The following is an 18523-nucleotide window of genomic DNA, read 5'->3' as shown; positions in this document are numbered from 1 at the left end:
CTAGTCTGCCGTTGCTTGTGTCAAAATGCCCAAAATTGCAACACAAAGTTTCAGGTAGAGACAAAATGTTTTGTTCCAGCCTGACCCCATTTCCCCCCGAGTTTTCAACCCTCCCAATATTTTCAAAAAAATATTTGTTTTCACTGTAACCTGAAAGACTTGTTTTTTTTCAGAATTGCTTGTGCATCAAAAAATCCATTATTTGCCCTGCTTTCGTGGTTAACGGGCAAGGCCCTGGTTCCTTCGTTGTGAGGCAACCCAAACCATGTCTGTCTTTGGGGCAGGCCAGGGACCCTCTTTTGGTTGTGTGTGTACACAGCACGTAGCACCCGGCTGGGGCCCCTGGGAGCTTCCACAATACAAATCAAATGGGCTTTCTTTGCTTTGTCAAGTGAAATTCTCCAATAGCACTTGCAGGCATTGATCCTGATTGCCCCGGCATGGTGCACCGTAGAGGTCATCGCACGCCATCACGAGTAGAAGCTATTTCCATGCATAAGGCTAAGCATTAGGCACAGTCTTTTACATTGCAAGGAGCAGGCCAGAGACCCACCTGCTCCCAGGGAGGAGGGAACGGGTATGGAATGGGCATGCCAGAGGAGACAGGGACTCGGGTGGGATCCTCGGTCTGCCAAGTTAGCCTTTAGCTGGGCATGCCCTTTGTCAGCCTATCTTCTGCTGCTAGCAGGGGCGGCTCTAGTAATCCGGCCGCCCCAAGCAGGGCTCCGGGGGACATGCCAGCGGAGGGTGCGCTGGTCCCGCGGCTCCAGTGGAGCTTCCGCAGGTATCCCTGCGGGAGGTCCACCCGAGCCGCGGAACCAGGGAACCGTCCGCAGCCATGCCTGTGGGAGGTCTACCCGAGCCGCGGGACCAGCAGACCCTCCGCAGTCATGGCTGCGGGAGGTCCGCTGGTCCGGCGGCTCCGGTGGACCTCCCGCAGACATGGCTGCAGAAGGTCCGCCAGACCCGCCTGCCGCCCTCCTGGGAAAATGCCGCCCCACGCGCGTGCTTGGTGCGCTGGGGTCTAGAGCCGGCCCTGGCTGCGAGGCAGGAGATGGGCCAAGGGACATGCGTAGCTAAGTAGGCAGGAGCAGAGAGGTGACTGCGCAGCAGGACGCCGGGATCACGTTTCCTGCGTTGTCCATCCTGCTGACCGCTGCCTACCTTGTGCGTGAGTCTGGCACCCCACCCCATCCCCAGCACTGCGCAGGACCAACCCTGGTGTGACATTCATCTTCAAACCTATTCTCTGGTTGAACCTCACAGCACCCCCTGGAACGGGCAAGGGGACGCTCGTCCCCATTTGAGAGAGCAGGGAAGGGACGCAGAAAGGGCAGAATCATTCTCGCCTTGCTCAGGCCTGATCGCGCTGGCCTCTCTCACAGGCCTCTTCAGCGTATTAAGGCCACACAGGACCGCGGAGGTTGTGCTGAAGCCAGGGTTCCAACTCAAGATTAAACGCCCTGCTTCCAGGTTGCCCTGTGGTCCTCCCTCCACCTTCTCATTAACCACTCCTTAAAACTGGCTTCCTCTGGGAACCCTTGCAGGGACTACCTGCAAAGACATAACCCCCAACCTCTGAAAAGAACCCCATGCCACCTGCCTGTTGGCTCCTCTGCCTATGCACCATATGTTTGAACAGACCTGCCTGTTTCTATTGCAAACTGTAAACTCCTTCTACATTTGTACAGCCCCAAGCACACTCTGGGGTGCTATAAATAAAGCTAAGAATTATGGACACAAGAGGCACAGATCATAGGTTCCTTGGGGCGATTGGTCCCCATTTTACAGCAAACTTCTTATTTTGGAAAGCTTCAGACGACAACAGCCTGACAAACCTAAATGCAGCCTTGCACTCTAGACTGAAATCTTCCTTTGCAGAAGACATCCTTCAGCAATGATCCAAAACACCAAAGCTTATGCTGGGGCCTCCATTCAGCTCTCCAAAACAAGTCCAGAAGAGGGCCAGGAGAGGGCGCTCTATTCAACACAACAGCCACTTCATTCCAAAAACATTGCAGCACCATATTGCTCAGTGAGTCAGAAGCGATTATTTAGCACAACCCAGTCTGAGGAGATTTTGTGTCATTGCAGATTTCTGCTTAGGCACCGCTCTCTGAGTCACCACCGGGAGACACGCTGCAGATGCCAGAAATAGGATCCCAACCTGCAACAGCACTTACAAGTGCAGTTCAGGACTCCCAACCTACAAAATCTTCACAGTAAACCCAGTTATGTGCAGTTCAATCCGGTCTTTGCAATCAAAGATTACATGCAAAAAGAGGACTCAATTCCCATGATGCTATTGGAGATCCTAAGACAGGTACAAAGATAGCGGTATCCCCTTAAACAGCCAAACTTCCGCAAAACACTTCCATCATTTTAAGATGACAACATTCATACTGAGCTCCGTGGGTGTCATTAACGAGGGAAATTTACTGCCTGCTGCAGCATTTCCTATATTTGAGGCCAAATTCTGATCTCATTTTCACTAGTGTAATTTAGGAGTCAGCATTGCTACTCCGGATTTACACTGGTAGAGGAGAGAGATCTGAATTTGACTCTTAGAATGGGATGACGGCAGGTAATTTAACTCCTGCAGTTTACGGTTTCCATGGTGCCCATTATGGGTGTGAATACCGTACCTACACGTCATTAAAGGACACCTTGTATGCCCCTGGAAGCAGGTGGGACTCAGTTAGTTCGGTTCTCCAAGGCCTACGCAAACCACGACTCCCGTCTCACTTCAGCTGGGTTGGCAGCCCTTGAGTTACAGTCTCCGTTTGGGGGTTGAATGAAATCCATGCAGCCCCACTCCCCAAAGCAAAACTCAAATAAAGTTTTGTGGATCTATGTCCTGGAATTGTTCCCACCCACTTCCCCCTAAAACCAGCTCAGGTCTTTCTGTTCTGATTAGTACAGCAGCGGCCCAAGCGGGACTGTGCCTGGGGTGACCAGATGTCCCGATTTTATAGGGACAGTCCTGATTTTTGGGTCTTTTTCTTCTATAGGCTCCTATTACCCCCCACCCTCCCATCCCGATTTTTCACATTTGCTCTCTGGTCACCCTAACTGGGCTCATGACCGGGGCTCCTATGGGTTTCAATAATACAAATAATACAAGAATAATGAAAGTCCCTACAAGGAACCTGGCTTAAATTTGGGGTTTGCTGGGTTTGCATAGCTCTGGCTGGAAGCTGCTGCAGCTGCACCCAGTGAAATTAGAAGCCCCCTGGCTACTTAATGGAAGTCGCTTTGGGTCTCAGGAAGGGAGGATTTTCTCCCAGCCTGAATGTCAGTTAAAGCTAATGCCTAGTCTGTGACCGCAAGGATAAGTCTGGCTTGGGTCATCCTTCCCGCCGAGCAGCAGGACCTGTACAAATGTGCAGCAGCGCACAGATGTTTTCACACATGCCCTGAGGTTGTAGGACTCTGCACAACGACCGTTCAGTGCACCCAGAAGGGCCCTGTGTCCCAATGCCTGGAGCCAGCACTCCACTATTCTGTGCAGTGAATTCCCCTGTGTTCTAGTAAGCTCAGGCCCACTGCAGTTTTCTGTGCAGCTGTAAGTTGTCCACTTCCTCCTTCAGGGAAGGAACGTCTCTTCAGAGTGCAGCAGCTGCGAGTTACCACGGTTTGCTCTGGGAACCGGATGGCTATTTCGCAGGCCTCGCTTTGTTCACAACAGGCCAGGAAGTTTCACTGGCTGACTGAGCTCAGACTCAAGGCTGCTTATTTGGCTGGAATCAGAAAGAGCCAAGTGCTTTATATCGTGCGCCAGGGAAAGCTAGAGATAGGCCTAATTGGCCCAAACCCTGGTGCCACACAAAGGTGAGCATTGTGTCTGTGGGGGATGCTTGGGAGAGACTGCTGAACAGGGAGGAGGGGCTCCTCAGAAGCATCCATCAGGCTTCCTGTTTACAAGGACTTAGCTGGCTCCGGCTTCACTGTCTGCACTGAACCTCTGTATTCTATTAATAATTCTACTGAAGCTGCAGCCATTCCAGAGCCGGGAAGTTTTCAGGCACACACCAGACAATAGCAATTATCATTTGCAGCGAGCTGTGCAATGTTGAATAATTATGTAGGGAGTTGTTGTGTTTTTCCACGCCACTGCGGCTCTCGGGAAGACATGCTTTCTCCATCAACCCCGGCGCGATTAAACAGGGCCAAAGAGGCCGGTAGGGCTTCGCTGGGTGGAAGCAATTTAGGAGAGTGCTGATTTGCTGCGGCCCGTTGACTGTCATCCTGCCTCTGCACACTGTCCCTGTTCACTGCACCAAGAGGAAGGCGCTGGGTTGTCTCAACCAGTTAATTGGTACTAATTAATTCCAGCAGCTTGATCTCAAATACACCTGGGGAGCAACTGAGATGAAATTCTGATTGCCAGCATGTCCATATCTATGCAATCAGGGTGCGGCAGGATAGACAGCACCAGGAACTCTGCAGCAGAAGATGTGGAGTAGATCCCTGTGAAAGTCCAAGAAGAGGTCTCAGTGATGGAGCAAACTACACAGGAGCTGGTCCACTTTGAACAAACTGCAGAGCAGCCGGACTCAGTGTGCTGGGGCTTTTCATGTCAGTCGGACCATTTCATGTCATGTCTGTAACTAAAACCTAACAAGTCTCCTTCAAATTGCCCCTCAAGCCCTGTTTCTTTCACCACTTCTGAGCAGCTGCAAGTCTCAGCTCGCACCCATATGCTTCGTGCTCCTGGCTGTCTGGCGTACAGAGTTCAGCCATCCCGTTTAGACCATAAGCTCAAAGAGATCTTGGGTGGGATCCTGGTATTTGCTCGATTCTGGCAGCTAACGGGGGCCCTACCCCCACCCCACACCCAGCGAGGGGGAATCCCCCTAGTGCAGGGGGCTACCAGAAACAGCCACACACAGGGCCCCATTCTCAAGCTGTGGCACAGGAGGTGGAAGGGGCATTTTTGGCAGCCACAGAGGCCTAAAGAGTGAAGCAGAGCAACTCCTGCCTTCTATTCTCTGTGCCGGGCCCTCCCGGGGCCTCCGAAAGGCCAAGCAGAGAGATTGTGATCTTGGCACAGACACCAGCTCTCCTGGTCGCTTTGGGCCAGTCAGTTAACACGTCTGTAAAATGGGGATAAGAACACTGATTTACACCCGGGGGTAGCTAGTTAGCAGCTGGACGTAGCCCTCTTCATTCCCACAGATTTTTTCCAACGGTGTGAAACGGTGGCTTTGTTCATCCCTAGCCAACAGGCCCTGTTTAGAAGTCAGCTGCTTATGCCAGTCATGGCCCTCTCTGCTTCTCGTTCCCTAAATCCTGGGGCAGGTGAGGTCACCAGCTTCCAGCTGGTCTAGAGAAGGAACAGCCAGGGATGAGCCAGAGGCGAGTTTAGGGTTGCCAACCCTCCAGGATTGTCCTGGAATCTCCAGGAATTAAAGATTATGTCGTGTGATGAGACCTCCAGGAATACATCCAACCAAAACTGGCAACCCTAGACGAGTTATGCCCAGCTGAGAGAGCACTGCCAGCTGCGGGCAGGGTGCAGAGGCGTTCCTCTAGCACTTTCTCTCGCTGTATAGTTGCAGGCTGGTGGTTTCAAGAGAGCAGGAATGGAAGGAGCTTGCTCAGTTCCTAATCCTGCCAGACGACCTGCACAGGAGACTCCCGTGTCCCTGCAAGGGCTGCTTCCAAAGAGTCCCATTCCCGTCTATGGGGAATCAGGGGCCCACCTGCCCTGACCAGCTGGCAAGGGCCGGACCAGTACCATGAACTTGCCACAACGTTTGGAAGCAGCATAGGGTTTATTTAGTCTGTGTGAAGGGCAGTGGTCTTCCACCTCAGGCGAAACCAGATCTTTCATGGCTCATGCCCATCAGAAAGCCACAGATCCAGCCCCTTCCTCAGAATCAGGCCAGACGTGGTTTAATCACCCTTGCTAATGCCATACATGCCCATGCTGAATTCTATTTGCTGTGGCACTTCATATATGGAGATAGATCTATCTCATAGAGCTGGAAGGGACCTTGAAAGGTCTCCAAGTCCAGCCCCCTGCCTTTGCAGCAGGACCAAGTACCATCCCGGACAGATTTTTGCCCCAGATCCCTAAACTTCCACTGTTTGTTTCTGGTACTAGCCCTGTTTCCCTCTCAGGCATTTCCATTCACAAACAGACTGAGGAGAATTTTATTGTTTAGTTAATTAAGAACTCCCTGCTTCTTATAAGACATTGTAAGAGGCTGTTTTATCCCTGCCTGGCTTATTAAGCAGTCTAATTCCCCTGTCTTGTTAACAAAAGTGTTTTTAGTTTTAAACTTAATCTTGGTTTGCAATGATCCTTGCATTTAGCTTGCCAGCTTATAGGGGAAAATGAGGGTATTTGTTTAAAAGAGGTCATTTGTAGATAGCTGAGAAATTCAAGGTGGCTTGCTCTAGTGGTAATTAACTCTACATTAAATCATTAGCCTTTCTCATGATTTCAAATTCATCTCACAGCACTTGTTTTATTTTTGCAAGCAGTGTTGCTTTTAGAAGAGTGTCAGAGGATGAACATTTTTTTTTATTCTCTTGATACTGATGTTATCAGAGCCAATAATATTTTATGGGAAGCATCAGTACTGGGAAGATAACTGTGCTCTGTTCATCAGACTCTTGGCTGTCTGATCTCCTTAGAAAAAGGAAATCCTTTGTTTCCTGGCAGACTGCTTTTCTTTAAGGGGAAGTGGAAATACACATTCTTTGCCTGAAGTGTTTTTAATTCAGTAGCAATAAAATAATTTCATATAGTGTCTACTGTAGTAACTGGATAACTCTGAGAGTGAGCCGCCCCAGACTCTGCATTCTTGTAATTAGTTAGGAAACAGTCAGTGAAAGTTAGTGTTTCCAGTTACTACCTCTTCCAAGTCAGAGCCACCCTCGAAATATTTGACCAAAAAGCGCTACATTCATTTAGACAATTTAGCAGGGTAATATGTATAGTGGTTAAACCAGGGCCTGGTATATGGTTACATAGATTCTAGTCCAAAGTTTCCCTCTGTACCCTTGTGCCTCAGTTTACTCATCTGTAAAATAGGACCAATGATCCTAAATCATTGCTTTGTGCTGACAGATATCAATCTATCACCAGATTATGGATTTCCTCAGATTTATTCCTTATTGTATGAAAGTCTTCTCTACTGTTTTACTCTCTGGTTTGACTGCAGATGTGCAAAATTAAAAATGTGTTGTGACACATTAGCTAAGTCAGACAGTTTTTAACACACCCAGAGCAAAATCCTGCCTGTTTTTGGTTTGTGTTATGTAAAAACACACACACTTTCATCAGTTTTCAAAATTCAGCCTTTATGGTTCCCCCAAATGACACCTAAACCTCTCACTTGCTAAGATGTAAACAACCATGTAATTCATGTTGGTCAAAACAGAGTTTCTTTGAGGGGTCGGAGAGTTTCACTGAGAAATTGACTTTGACAAAAAAATTGTGAGACTCAAAATCTGGTAAAATTCAGCCAGCTCTACCTGTGAGCTATAGGAGCTGAACCAAACATCTCCCCCAGCCCCATTCCTCTCCATGCCAAGTCTGTGTGGTTTTCATAGGGTCACATGGTTTATTTTGGAGGGAAAAGAGAAGTCATTTCTTCTCCCACAGGAAGCTCAGCATGCAGGCGAACAGCACTGCAGCCAGGGGTGGCACCTCTTTATTCCAGCAATTAATTTGGAAGCTGCATCCCATTCCCAAAGTGTATTTTCGCATCCATGTGAAGCTGGTCTGAGCCCTGCCAGTGTGTTAGCAGTTTTGGAGAACATACAGTAGCAGAGAGGTCAATACAAGAAGTGAGACTAGAATGGCAGCCAGCTGCATTGCTGAGGCAGTGCCCTGCAAATATTAGCTTCACCTCATCAAGAATCTGCTGAATAAATCCAGCAGGTGCCTCCTGAAGCAGCATGCCCTGGATTCCTGGGGGAATGGATAAGAGTGGAACAGAGAATGCACTCCCCCCCTGCCCCCCCAAAAAAGTTGGCTTAAATCACTAACTGTGGGGCTGGGAGTGGGTCCAATCCTGCAAAGAGCTGAACCACTCTGCTCAGCATTGCCTCACAAGACTGGGGCCAGAATGCTTTTTGTTTCCTACAGAGGGGAGGGGGCAATTGAATTCTTCTTACACAGGCACTGATCCTACTAAGCCCTCCCCCAGGAGCAGCCCTTGCTTAGAGAAATCAGTCATTTGTAAAGTTCTGTTTGCTCCTGTTGTTGAGGGCTGCTCTCACAATCAGGGATTTGTGGGAACAGCCCTCCTAGGAGTCATGAAGCCACATATAGAACTTGATCCTGCAAGCTCTTGCTCACACACAGTAACCGCTATGCAAGCCAGGAACCAACAGGAGTATCTGCATGAATAAGGGGGTTTAGCATGGCACCCCATCATTTCTAGTAAAAAACCTACACACCCCGTTCTGAAGAAAAGTCTCTGGTTCTGTTGGAAAGAGAGACTAGGAGGCAGGATTGAAGAGGAAGGTTGGTTTTAGAAAAAAGGAATATAAATGAACAGCCCTGTACTTAAGTATTGAAGGTTCCCAAGACAGCCCTGCTTCCAAAACTTGTATTGATACATAATAATTCCTATTTAAAACAAACCAACTTTGCTTGTGTTGTATCTTTGCATTGGGGTCACTGTGGCATCATGAAGAATGGATTTTTACAGAACATTTTAGTAAGAGTTTCCACCAGCTAAGGCATTTAAGATCAGTTTGGATAAAACACTGCAGAACATAGGCTATTGAATTGGTGGGGGAAAAGGGGAACAGACCCGCTGACATAAAAAGCTCTTAGGTTCTGCTTTCAGTCTTTACACACTTGCAATTTTATAAAATAGTTTCAGATAGTTGCATGAATGAGACTGTGTATTTGGAAGAAACAAGAGGGAACAAGGCATGCTCTGACTACTGCAATATCCATCATCAATAAAAAAAAACAACCCTACACTGTTGTAGCATAGCAAAAAACAACACAAATGCCTTTTAAACAAAGATCAACCACCAATTCTTGCCTTTACAGAGGATCACCATCCTAGTTACTTCAGCTAATAGGTCTGGGGTACACCTCTGCTCCCTGACTTAATAGGTATCTCTTCACTTAAAAATACCCAGGTATTTAGCAGCATAATAAACACACCTGGACATTTAGCTGGGTGGATTTTATATGGAGCTATTTATTCCCTCTTTCTCCCACCCCCACCCTGCAATCGCTTTCTCACCTGCTTGTGTGCTTTACACCTGTGGCTTGTTAACAATGTGGCAGAGTGCTAGGGGTAAACACAACTGTCTACATTGCCATTTCATTTGTGGTTTTTCCCCTAATCTTTGCATAACTCCTACAACAGATGCTCTTGCAGCGCTATCACCTTTAAAATCTCTTTTAGTGTCTCCCACATGCACTAAATACAAATTCATAAGACCAAGTATCAAAATGGTTATTAATCCTCTTAGTCGTGACTACTGCTACTACGCCAATGTATAAAGACCCCCTCAGGCACGATCAGGCCTCTTTGGGCTGAACTCCGAACAAACACACGGATAGAGCTAGCCCCTGAATTTTGAGCACGCCTAGTGGAACAGATCAGTGCTGGAGGAGGCATCTAAACAGATGGGAGGGCTTTTAAAAGGGAAACGAGCTGCTTTTCCCTTTGATGACTCACATTTGGTTTGGATACCAGGCAAATGTTCCCATTTAGCGGAGGGAGGTCAGATGTTCAGACCCTGGCCCCAACTCTTTCTCTAGCTTTGTCACGTTCTCAGTCTGCTGAAGCCTTCTGCTGTACTGCAATGCTTGTCTTAAACAGCTCTAAACACACACAGGAGACTCACTCATCAGATGACTTTTCTTATTGATGGAATCCTCTGTTCTTTTCCCCTTCTCTAGACCAGCTGCTCATTGTGCTGGGTTGTAAGGGGTGTGGCCGTGGACCCCTCTGCTAACTTTTTTGGGAGGAAAAAGCAGTGGTAGGACTTCCCTGTGGTGTCTAACAATTCCAGCAGTTCCTTACAGCAAACAAGTGAGCTAGGTACTTATGAAAATCAGACCATGCAGTTCTACTTCCAATGGATTCGTGTAGATGCACGGACTTTGCAGAAATCATCCAGGTACGTGCCCTTTGCCCCTTGGGGCTTATGGATTCTAATTGGAGAGTCTCTTCTGCATAGTACAAGAGCAGCCTTGTAAGGCTGCCATGGAAATCTTCCCAATACTGGCACGAAGGCCCAGGCCAATGGGAGGTAGGCACCTAAATACCTTTGTGGATCTAGGCCAAAATCAACTTAACCGTCCTGTCTGATGGCTGTATGAGAACAAAACTGGATGAGCTGTAGCATGACTATCCACAACTATTTTGCAGACTCTTGAAATGCTGCACATGAGGTGTCGCTCTCTGTACGATGTTCATAAACAAGGATTTTTGTTGTCTGAGTGACTGTAGCTCCAAACCATAACTCTGTCTCTTATTGATCCCTGTGAGCTTTACATAAATCACAAGCCACCCGTTAAGGTGGCCATGTGAGAATTGACTGGCACAGTTAACGATGTCTGGTCACAGACACCGGTTATTGCTTTTATCCATTTGTGTTCTGAATCAAATCTAAGTAGCAAAAAAAAGAGATGCCTAAAAGGTAGGCTTAGCAGATTTCAGGGTTTTTGAGAGATAATTTTGAGGGATGAGATACATTTTTAAGCACTTTAAAATTTTTGATTTAAATTTTCAGAGTTGCAATCACACAATTACTTAATGACAGTCGACTAAGATTCAAAAAGTTAAACTGCCAAAGCATAAATTGTCAAGCTCACAGATCAAAACATGCCAAGTAAATATCTTAAAACCAAACTCGAAGTTCTCAAGCAGCATTTTTCTTACTTTGCCTTGCTGTAACTTTTGATTATTAATGGATGGAAATATTCTCTAGCTGCTTTGCGTGGGTATGGGGTGAAATCGACATTTACCCATTAAAAATGGAATCCTTCCAAGCCTCCTAACAGGCCACAACAATAGAATCCTCGCATTGAATCTATTGCATTAATAATTAAGTGGGGACAGGACTTTCTGTGAGTCCGTTTAGTGTCTGCGGCATGTGCTAGACTTATCCTAGACTTATCCTTCCATGCATCTGTTCATAAGGGGCCCATTGTCCTAGTGTCTAACTTTAGAGACCCAGTGGTGGGCATGAAACCATCTTTGAGAAGTTCAGCAGGTGTCTCCTGTCCCCCGGCCTTGGGCAGTTCTGTGCTCTTCCCAGAGTTAAAGAAAGGGCCTTTCCCCCTGGAAGCTGAATGGCAGCGAGTCCCTCCTGGACTGTGCAGCACCACAATCAATCGCTGCGTCTTCCCTCCCCACCCCCCTTCAGTTTCCTTGGTTCCCCCCCTCCCTTCCTGTCTGCAGAGAAGGAGGCTCCTGCATTATAAATGCACCGCTGACATCACTGCAGCCCTCAGTGCAAGGACAGCTCAAGCAGCCTGCCTGGGAGGGAGGCGGCGAAGGAGGAGGGCTGGTCCCAGCTCTTCCTGTAACCACTGACGCCGATTCCTCTGCAGGGGGAGAAAAAAACACAAACACCCAAATCCCACCCCAGCAGCAGCAGCTTCCCCTGCCTGGTGCTTTGCCTGCTTCCACCGGGGCGCCTGCTCACTCGGCCCCACCGTTCCTGCATGACTGTCACCAAGGTAAGGAGCCGCCCGGGCAGCGCAGCCCTGCAGCCGCCAGCTGGGGACCCGGCTGCCCGCTGGCCCGGCCGCTGCCGCGGTCCCAGCGCGGGCAGGGGCGTTATTCCAGCCCCAGGGGGAAGGAGGGAGCCGCTTTGCACCCGCACCCCTCGCCTAATGAGCTTCAGGGCGTGCTGCATTTTTAACCCGTGCAGAGCTGGCAGCCAGGGAGCCCCGGGGGGGCCTTGCCAGCAGGGAAAACCCTCCCCTGGGCTTGGCTCCTGCTTCCCTTCCTTGCTCAAGCATAGGGATGAGAGATCCCTTGAGATTAGGGCGACCAGACAGCAAGTGTGAAAAATCGGGACAGGGGGTGGGGGGTAATAGCCCCAAAGATCAGGACTGTCCCTATCAAATTGGGACATCTGGTCACCCTACTTGAGATCCTTCTGCGTTTGGCTAGCAGGGAGAGCTACAAAAACCCTTTGTGGGGCAACTCCGCCTGCCCCCTCCAGAGCTCACCCCATGAGCCAGTCCTGGGGAGCAGATTTCCTTGGCAGGCCCGTCACCGATATCTACAGGTGGCCACCAGATTGTTTGCGGGGAAGCAAGTCTCAGTAGTGGGGGAGCTGAAATGGGACATTGTAAATAACTGTTTAATCAAGAAACCCTGTGCGATGTCATGGGCTCGCTCTCTGCACCCATCTCTGCAGGAAAACGCAAACCTGCTCTAATGGCAAAGAGCAGGGAAGTGCCATGTGCTGGAAGTTAATTTTCTTTAATTTATCCGTGGTCCTTTCGGATCTTTCTCTGGTCATAAAGTGGGGTGTCTGGTTTCCCACATTACTGTTCTAACGGGGACCAGTGTGGCTTTCTTGGCATTGTAGTTTCATATCTAGAGTGACAATACCTGCAGTGTCTTATATCAGGGATCCAAGTACTTTTATTTCCCATTCAACTTCATCCTTGGTTCTGGGATTGAGAAAATAAATATAATTTAGTTTTTGCAGGGAGGATTCAGGTGAAAAGATCTAGTTGGCGTGGTTGCTTTGTGTCAAATCAGCTTTTGTGTCTAGTGTTGTCAGCACAGGTAGCCTTGTCCTCTAAGGCCATGACTCGACAAGCATCGCACACGTTAGTGGACCAAAGACCTATTTGGCCCAACTGCACCAGGTCACTCCTTGTCTTTGATCTGTAGAGTTAGCTGAGCTGATGCACAAATGTCAAAAGAAACAGAAATCCAGTGTGGTGACAAGTCTTAGCAGCTACCCAAAAGCCAGAATAATCAGTTGTAGAAGGGAGATGGGGAGGAAGGAAGTATACTAGGAAGGCATGTTAAAGTGGCTGTCTCTACAGAGGGTTGCCAGTTGGAATCATACTACAGAGTTTTGCTACATATTTTGTTCCATGGTATTGGTTTGTGCTCCATTAATACAGCAAAATTGTTCAGGGCAATCCCGTGACTGGAAAATGAGGATACAGTTAATGCAAAGACTTACACGCAGTAGGTACAAATGCACACCTGGGTTTCTGGTAAGGAGGTGGGGAATAACTGCTACTTCAGGCTGCGTTCACTTGAGCTTTGAGCTACCGAACTACGTTTGACAAGCCAAAGACTCCAGAGAGGCAAGTAAGGACGCAACAGGCACACAGTTCAGATCAACATTTGTTTAGCAGCTGAGGAATGAACTGACTTCTTTCTGGTGTGTGGGCAGGTGTCAGAGGCCAAGCGAAGCTGTTGGCCTTTGTTCCATTGGTGTGACGCAGGTTAGTGGAGCGTGGCTTTGAATCAATGAAAGGCAGGGGTAGTGACCAAGCTTCCTAGGGCTGCTGTCTTTCTGCATACGGAGCAGAAGCAAATGGGAATGGGGTGGGTCCTATGTGGGTGACAGCCTTGCCTGGGGTTCAGTGAGATCTTATTGTTATACGGCCAGAACGCTGCTTGCTACTTTTCATGCAGAATGGCCTTGGCCTTTCTGTTCAGAGAGATGGCATTGCTGATGGATTTTATTTCTGCAGCATAAAGGTATTTGGAGACATACAGAGCTCCCGGCCCCAAAAGTTTACACTCTAAATCGAAGACTCAACACAACTCCCAGTACTGACATGGGCCTACTGCACTAGGTTGGACAAGCCATGTCACTTTCTCCTAACCTAACAGGAGAGTGATCTGCTGAGAACCAGTGCCGAACAGTGATGCCAACTCTTGCATGAGTTTCTTGTGAGTCTCCCAGTATACAGTGTGATTCTTAAAGCCTCTGCTCCTGGAGACGGATGAATGTGTTAGCATCTTAACTTTCGTTTGGAACAGCAAAAGTACATTTCTAGCCCTTGTGGCTGTAGAGAAAAGCTTGAAAATATGAACCTGTAAGTTAAGTAAAAAGAACTCCACGTTTATTTCTGAAAATGTCACCATTTTTAAGTCAAGAAGTTGCTTTTGTGGGGCTTGAATAATGTTTTTTGAATGCTTGGAGTTGGCAAAACAGATTCAATCACAACTGAGTGGAGTGAAGGCCTGGACGGTGCGCGTTCCTCAGAATTACAGAGAACATAAGAACATAAGAACATGCAATGATCAAATGATTGGTGACCCTAGTTCTTGTATTATGGGAATATTATCCACTTCTGAGAATTACAGAATGTCCAGGCCAATAGACAGAGCACTCCTTTATTTATTTCTATTGAAATAAATGGTAAACTAGAAGTGAAAGTAAAATACTAATATGATACAGCACCCCAAGGGCTGCTGTATAATAAAGCATGTTCCATATTTGAGTGTTGTTGTTGTTTTCCCTTTCCATATCTATGTCCCTATAACATGAAGGGTTAGAACTGAAAGGACAATTCCCAACTAAAGCCCTGAACCTGCTGTCAGATTTACACATGGGACTTTCCATGCAGATCCCAGTGCAGGAGCTCAGTGCTTGAAGCTGCTACACTTGTTCCATGCCAAGGCACATCCAGCCTTTCCGATATCATGCAGAAGGTGCACTTGGATAAGAAGCTGGGCAACATTTTTCAGCTAAAAATTTTTTCCCCGCCAAAATATGCAGACTTGGGTTGACCAAGACATTCTGTGTCTTTTTATTGACCTTTGCCATATTGGTTTGGCTTAAAAAAATTCTAAAAAACAGTAAATGTGTTTTTCTGACATTTTCAAAATAAAATATCTTGCTCTTCCGTCCAATTAAAATACATGCACGATTTACTTCAATTCTACTTTTTTAAAAAAGTATCCGTATCAGTACTGCGTGGTGCACACTACTGAGCCGGTCCAGGGATCACTAGCACAGTGGCACGATGCATGGTGAGACTCCATGCGTTTGTTTTCAAAAGCACTTGCTTTTTATTTAAGAAACAAACAAACAGAAAACAACCACCACCCAACACACACAGACTAAGCTAGCAACCATACAGGAAATCCCCTGTAAACATGTGCTCTTCTCTCTCTCTATGGATGAGTGTTGCCTTCTAACAAAGATATGAAGCACACCTCTACCTCGATATAACATCCTCAGGAGCCAAAAAAATCTTACCGCTTTATAGGTGAAACCGTGTTATATTGAACTTTGATCCGCTGGAGTGCACAGCCCCCCCCCCCGCCCCGGAGCACTGCTTTACCATGTTATATCCGAATTCGTGTTATATCGGGTCACGTTATGTCAGGGTAGAGGTCTATGTAACTGTCACTATAGCACATGACCATGTGCTGTAAGGATGTCCTCTAGATACCTGTCATGCTTCTTGTAGGAAAGAAATGTGATGGCAGGGTGAATGGTGGTGGCTTCTCTCAAAGGAGATCAGCACTTGGATCTAAGCTGTCAGGTGTTAATAGGGGCCTGTCTCCCTGGAAAAGGTTTGGGTTGTTTTCCTTACCACTGCAGAGTGGTGTGTTCAGTCAGACATGGAAAGGAGGGGCTGTTCTCACAGAGCAGCATGCCCTCTGGACAACTCGAGTGGTGTTGATTACTTCCGAAGGGAGTCCCTTCCAATCTCTGTCTGCTGTGATGCAAGGACTCGGGGTGGCTGTTCATGAATGCAGTTAAGTCAGGGCTGAGAAGGCTCCTGAGAGTATCCTGGACATGAGTGCGGGGAATAAGTCCTGAAAAATAACTCCTATACATTCTTAAGCACTGAGCTCCTCTGTAACTGTATGTCTGTCAGGTATTCAGCATAGGGATGGGCAGGCTGCCCCTTTGTCAGTCGGACACAGAGTGCCTTCACTCCAAGTCAGAAGGCGAAATCCTTCTCTTAAAGGTGGGAAGTGTACCCTGGGGCCTCAAAATTGCAAAGCAGGATCTCCTTGCCACAAGCACTGAGCCCCACATTTTCAAACGTGAGACCCTAAATCTAGGCACCTACCTTAACGCTGCCTGAGAGGTTGAGTCCTCGCATCCCCCAGTGACAGAAGAGTGCTGATTTTCTGGCCAAGGAGAACTTGGTCAAATTATAACCAGGGAAGGGAGGACCCAAGAACCACACCCAAGGATCTACCCCAAACTCCAAGTAAACCTTTTTGGGGGCTTGGAAAACCTTCCATCTCTCTCCTGCCTCCATTGTCTTTCTACCCACTTACCACCATAGTGAAAATTCCAGCTGAAAATGTTTGGCTGGTTCCAACTGACAATGAGTCTTTGGAATACAGAATTATTGTCCTAGTGGTTCCAGTTTCTCCAATAGAAGCCACCAGACACCAGCAGAAATCAAGAGAGATCAGCTAAGGGATTCTAATGGAAACTACTGTTTAACCTAGGGATGAGTCTCAGTCCTCCTGGCTCCAGCCAGACCAGGAAGATGACTTGCAAATATATCAATAACAAGGCTTTGCTTATGGTATTCTTCATCTCAGTTCTGGAAACTCAAGAGGTTGGTAAAAGTTTTGGAGCCAAATCTCTGAGCCTTTGATGTTTGCCCATCACTCAAGTGTGAATTTTAGACACCTGTTTCAGAAGGGCTCATAACTTCATGAGTGTTTCATAGAAACTCGGACTGACCAGTAATCATTGCCTTTGGGGGATGTTGTCTGATGCCACATCAGTAAGATTAGATAAAGGAAAAATTGGTGCAAATTGATGCATGCTGTACAAATTCTTCCCTGGAGTAACCCCATGGAGGGCCGATGATACTACACCATCTTATAAATTGGGTTTGAGTACTGTTATCTTTAAGACTTGGCACTTAGCCTACTCTATATTTTTCCAAAGTCTTATAAATATATCAACTTTATCAGAAAGATGCTTCACTAGCTTCTCAAGAAGACTAAACAGACTGCTGGGTAAAGGATTCCTCCCTGAATTTTTAACCTGGAGGGTCCCATCAGCTGTATTTGTAGTGGAAGGAGCTTCCCTCACTTTTTATACATATAGACAGTTGCACCTTGTAAAAGAACATAATCTTTTTTAAAAAGCAATTAAAGTAAGAACTTTAATCCGGCCTGGTCTGTTACCATTGCTTTGAAGTTTAAGGTCTGAATATTAAACATTAAAACAAGTCATTAACATAAATGCTCATATCTTCATTTGAACAGTGAAAACTGTCTTCCCCACCTCTCTAATACGTTTATCCATTTTACAACATATGGGTCTGTGACAGCAGAATTACATACTGACAAAACGAATGGGGTCATCTGCTCAGTGTATGCAGTTACTCTTTGCACATGGGCCAAGCCTACGTGGATTCAGCAGTGCAGACAAGCATGCGGCTCACTAAGCCCAGGAAGGAGGTTATGTCCAGGGTGGAGGTTAGGCTCAGCTTGCTGAGGGAGAGTTATGATGAATCCTCCACAGCCAAACCACTGTGCACCAAGGAGCAGGCAGAAAAATTATTCCTCTTACACAGGTTGAAGACTAAGAGGCATATGCACCAAGCCATGTTGTCCAGTTATACATTTATGTATCACAAGTGCCACCTGTCTGGTCTCATAACCATTATTCTGGCCAAATCTTCCCTTGTGTGGAAATGGCCAGTTCGCCAAGATAATGCATTGGAAGAGTGAGCACGTGGTTGACTGCTGGTCAGTCTGTGTTAATTTGGGAAGTACCTTTCAAATATATGGGGTAGGTGAAACCATCCTTGTGTTCAGCTGCTTACCTAGGAACACAATAGTAGCTTTTTATCAAAAATGGAACTGCCCCTTGCAATCTTTCCCTAGTGAACTTATGTACATCCAGAAGATCTCATCTATACGGGACTTCATCTTGACAGATAAAGAGAAACTGAATACAGAACTAAAAATTAGTGGTTGCTTAGGTGCAGGTGATCAGGACTTGATTATATTGGTTGTGTGCAAGCAGAAGAAAGTCCAAACCACTAGTTGGTGCTTTAAAAAGGCCAATTTCACAAAGCTGAAAATAACTGAACCAAATAAGGTGGGAGAAAGAACTTGAATACACAAAGTGAACAACTGGGAACTGTTTTAAAAACATTTTTTAAATGCTCCAAAATTCACAAAAATCTTCTAGAAGGAAGACTACAGCCATTAAAAATGAACTAGGTTTTTTTTTTGTGGGGGGAGAGGGGGAGTGAAAGCAGCTGTAAATTTTTTATTATAATATATAAAACACAAATTTAAAAAAGAAGAAATTAATAGCAATGAATATAAATTAGAAGCTAGGAATTGTAGAAAACTGATAAGGGAAGTAAAAAGACACAAAGAGTGATCAGTGGCCAGAAAAGTTAAGTACAGTAGGAAGGAGTTTAAGTACATAGAGAACAATGGGAATCCTAACAATAGTATTGGTCTATTACTAGATGGAAATTGTAGAATTGTCAATAGTGTAGAAAAAGCAGAAGCATTCAATGAATCACTTCTGAATTTGGGGAGAAAGGCTGATAATGTATTCGTAGAAGATGACGATAATGAAATACTGT

General features: G+C 46.7%; 2 protein-coding genes across 4 annotated transcripts in view; one reads left to right on the top strand and one right to left on the bottom strand.

The window, feature by feature from the left end:
- The window catches only part of ITGA11 (integrin subunit alpha 11), a 241719-nt gene extending 231966 nt beyond the window's left edge, over positions 1 to 9753 (bottom strand). Inside the window, exon 1 of one of the 2 annotated variants that reach the window (XM_039492637.1) lies at positions 9666 to 9753. Coding sequence is in view for 1 of the 2 variants with exons in the window: in XM_039492639.1 (XP_039348573.1) it covers positions 9018 to 9036 (19 nt within the window). In the remaining variant the exon portion in view is untranslated. Of the gene's footprint in view, positions 1 to 9017; positions 9068 to 9665 lie in introns of those variants that run through there. The other variant, XM_039492639.1, reaches the window with a different exon arrangement.
- Positions 9695 to 18523, top strand: part of CORO2B (coronin 2B) — a 129921-nt gene continuing 121092 nt past the window's right edge. The window contains exons 1-2 of one of the 2 annotated variants that reach the window (XM_039492651.1): positions 9695 to 10110; positions 11549 to 11677. In XM_039492651.1, the coding sequence (XP_039348585.1) occupies positions 10069 to 10110; positions 11549 to 11677 (171 nt within the window). In that variant the 5' untranslated portion in view covers positions 9695 to 10068. The remainder of the gene's footprint in view (positions 10111 to 11548; positions 11678 to 18523) is intronic. The other variant, XM_039492653.1, reaches the window with a different exon arrangement.

Source organism: Mauremys reevesii, linkage group 10, assembly GCF_016161935.1.
Source record: "Mauremys reevesii isolate NIE-2019 linkage group 10, ASM1616193v1, whole genome shotgun sequence".
Taxonomy (NCBI): domain Eukaryota; kingdom Metazoa; phylum Chordata; order Testudines; family Geoemydidae; genus Mauremys; species Mauremys reevesii.
The sequence above is the reverse complement of the archived record's forward strand: the minus strand, read 5'-3'. Positions and strand labels throughout refer to the sequence as shown.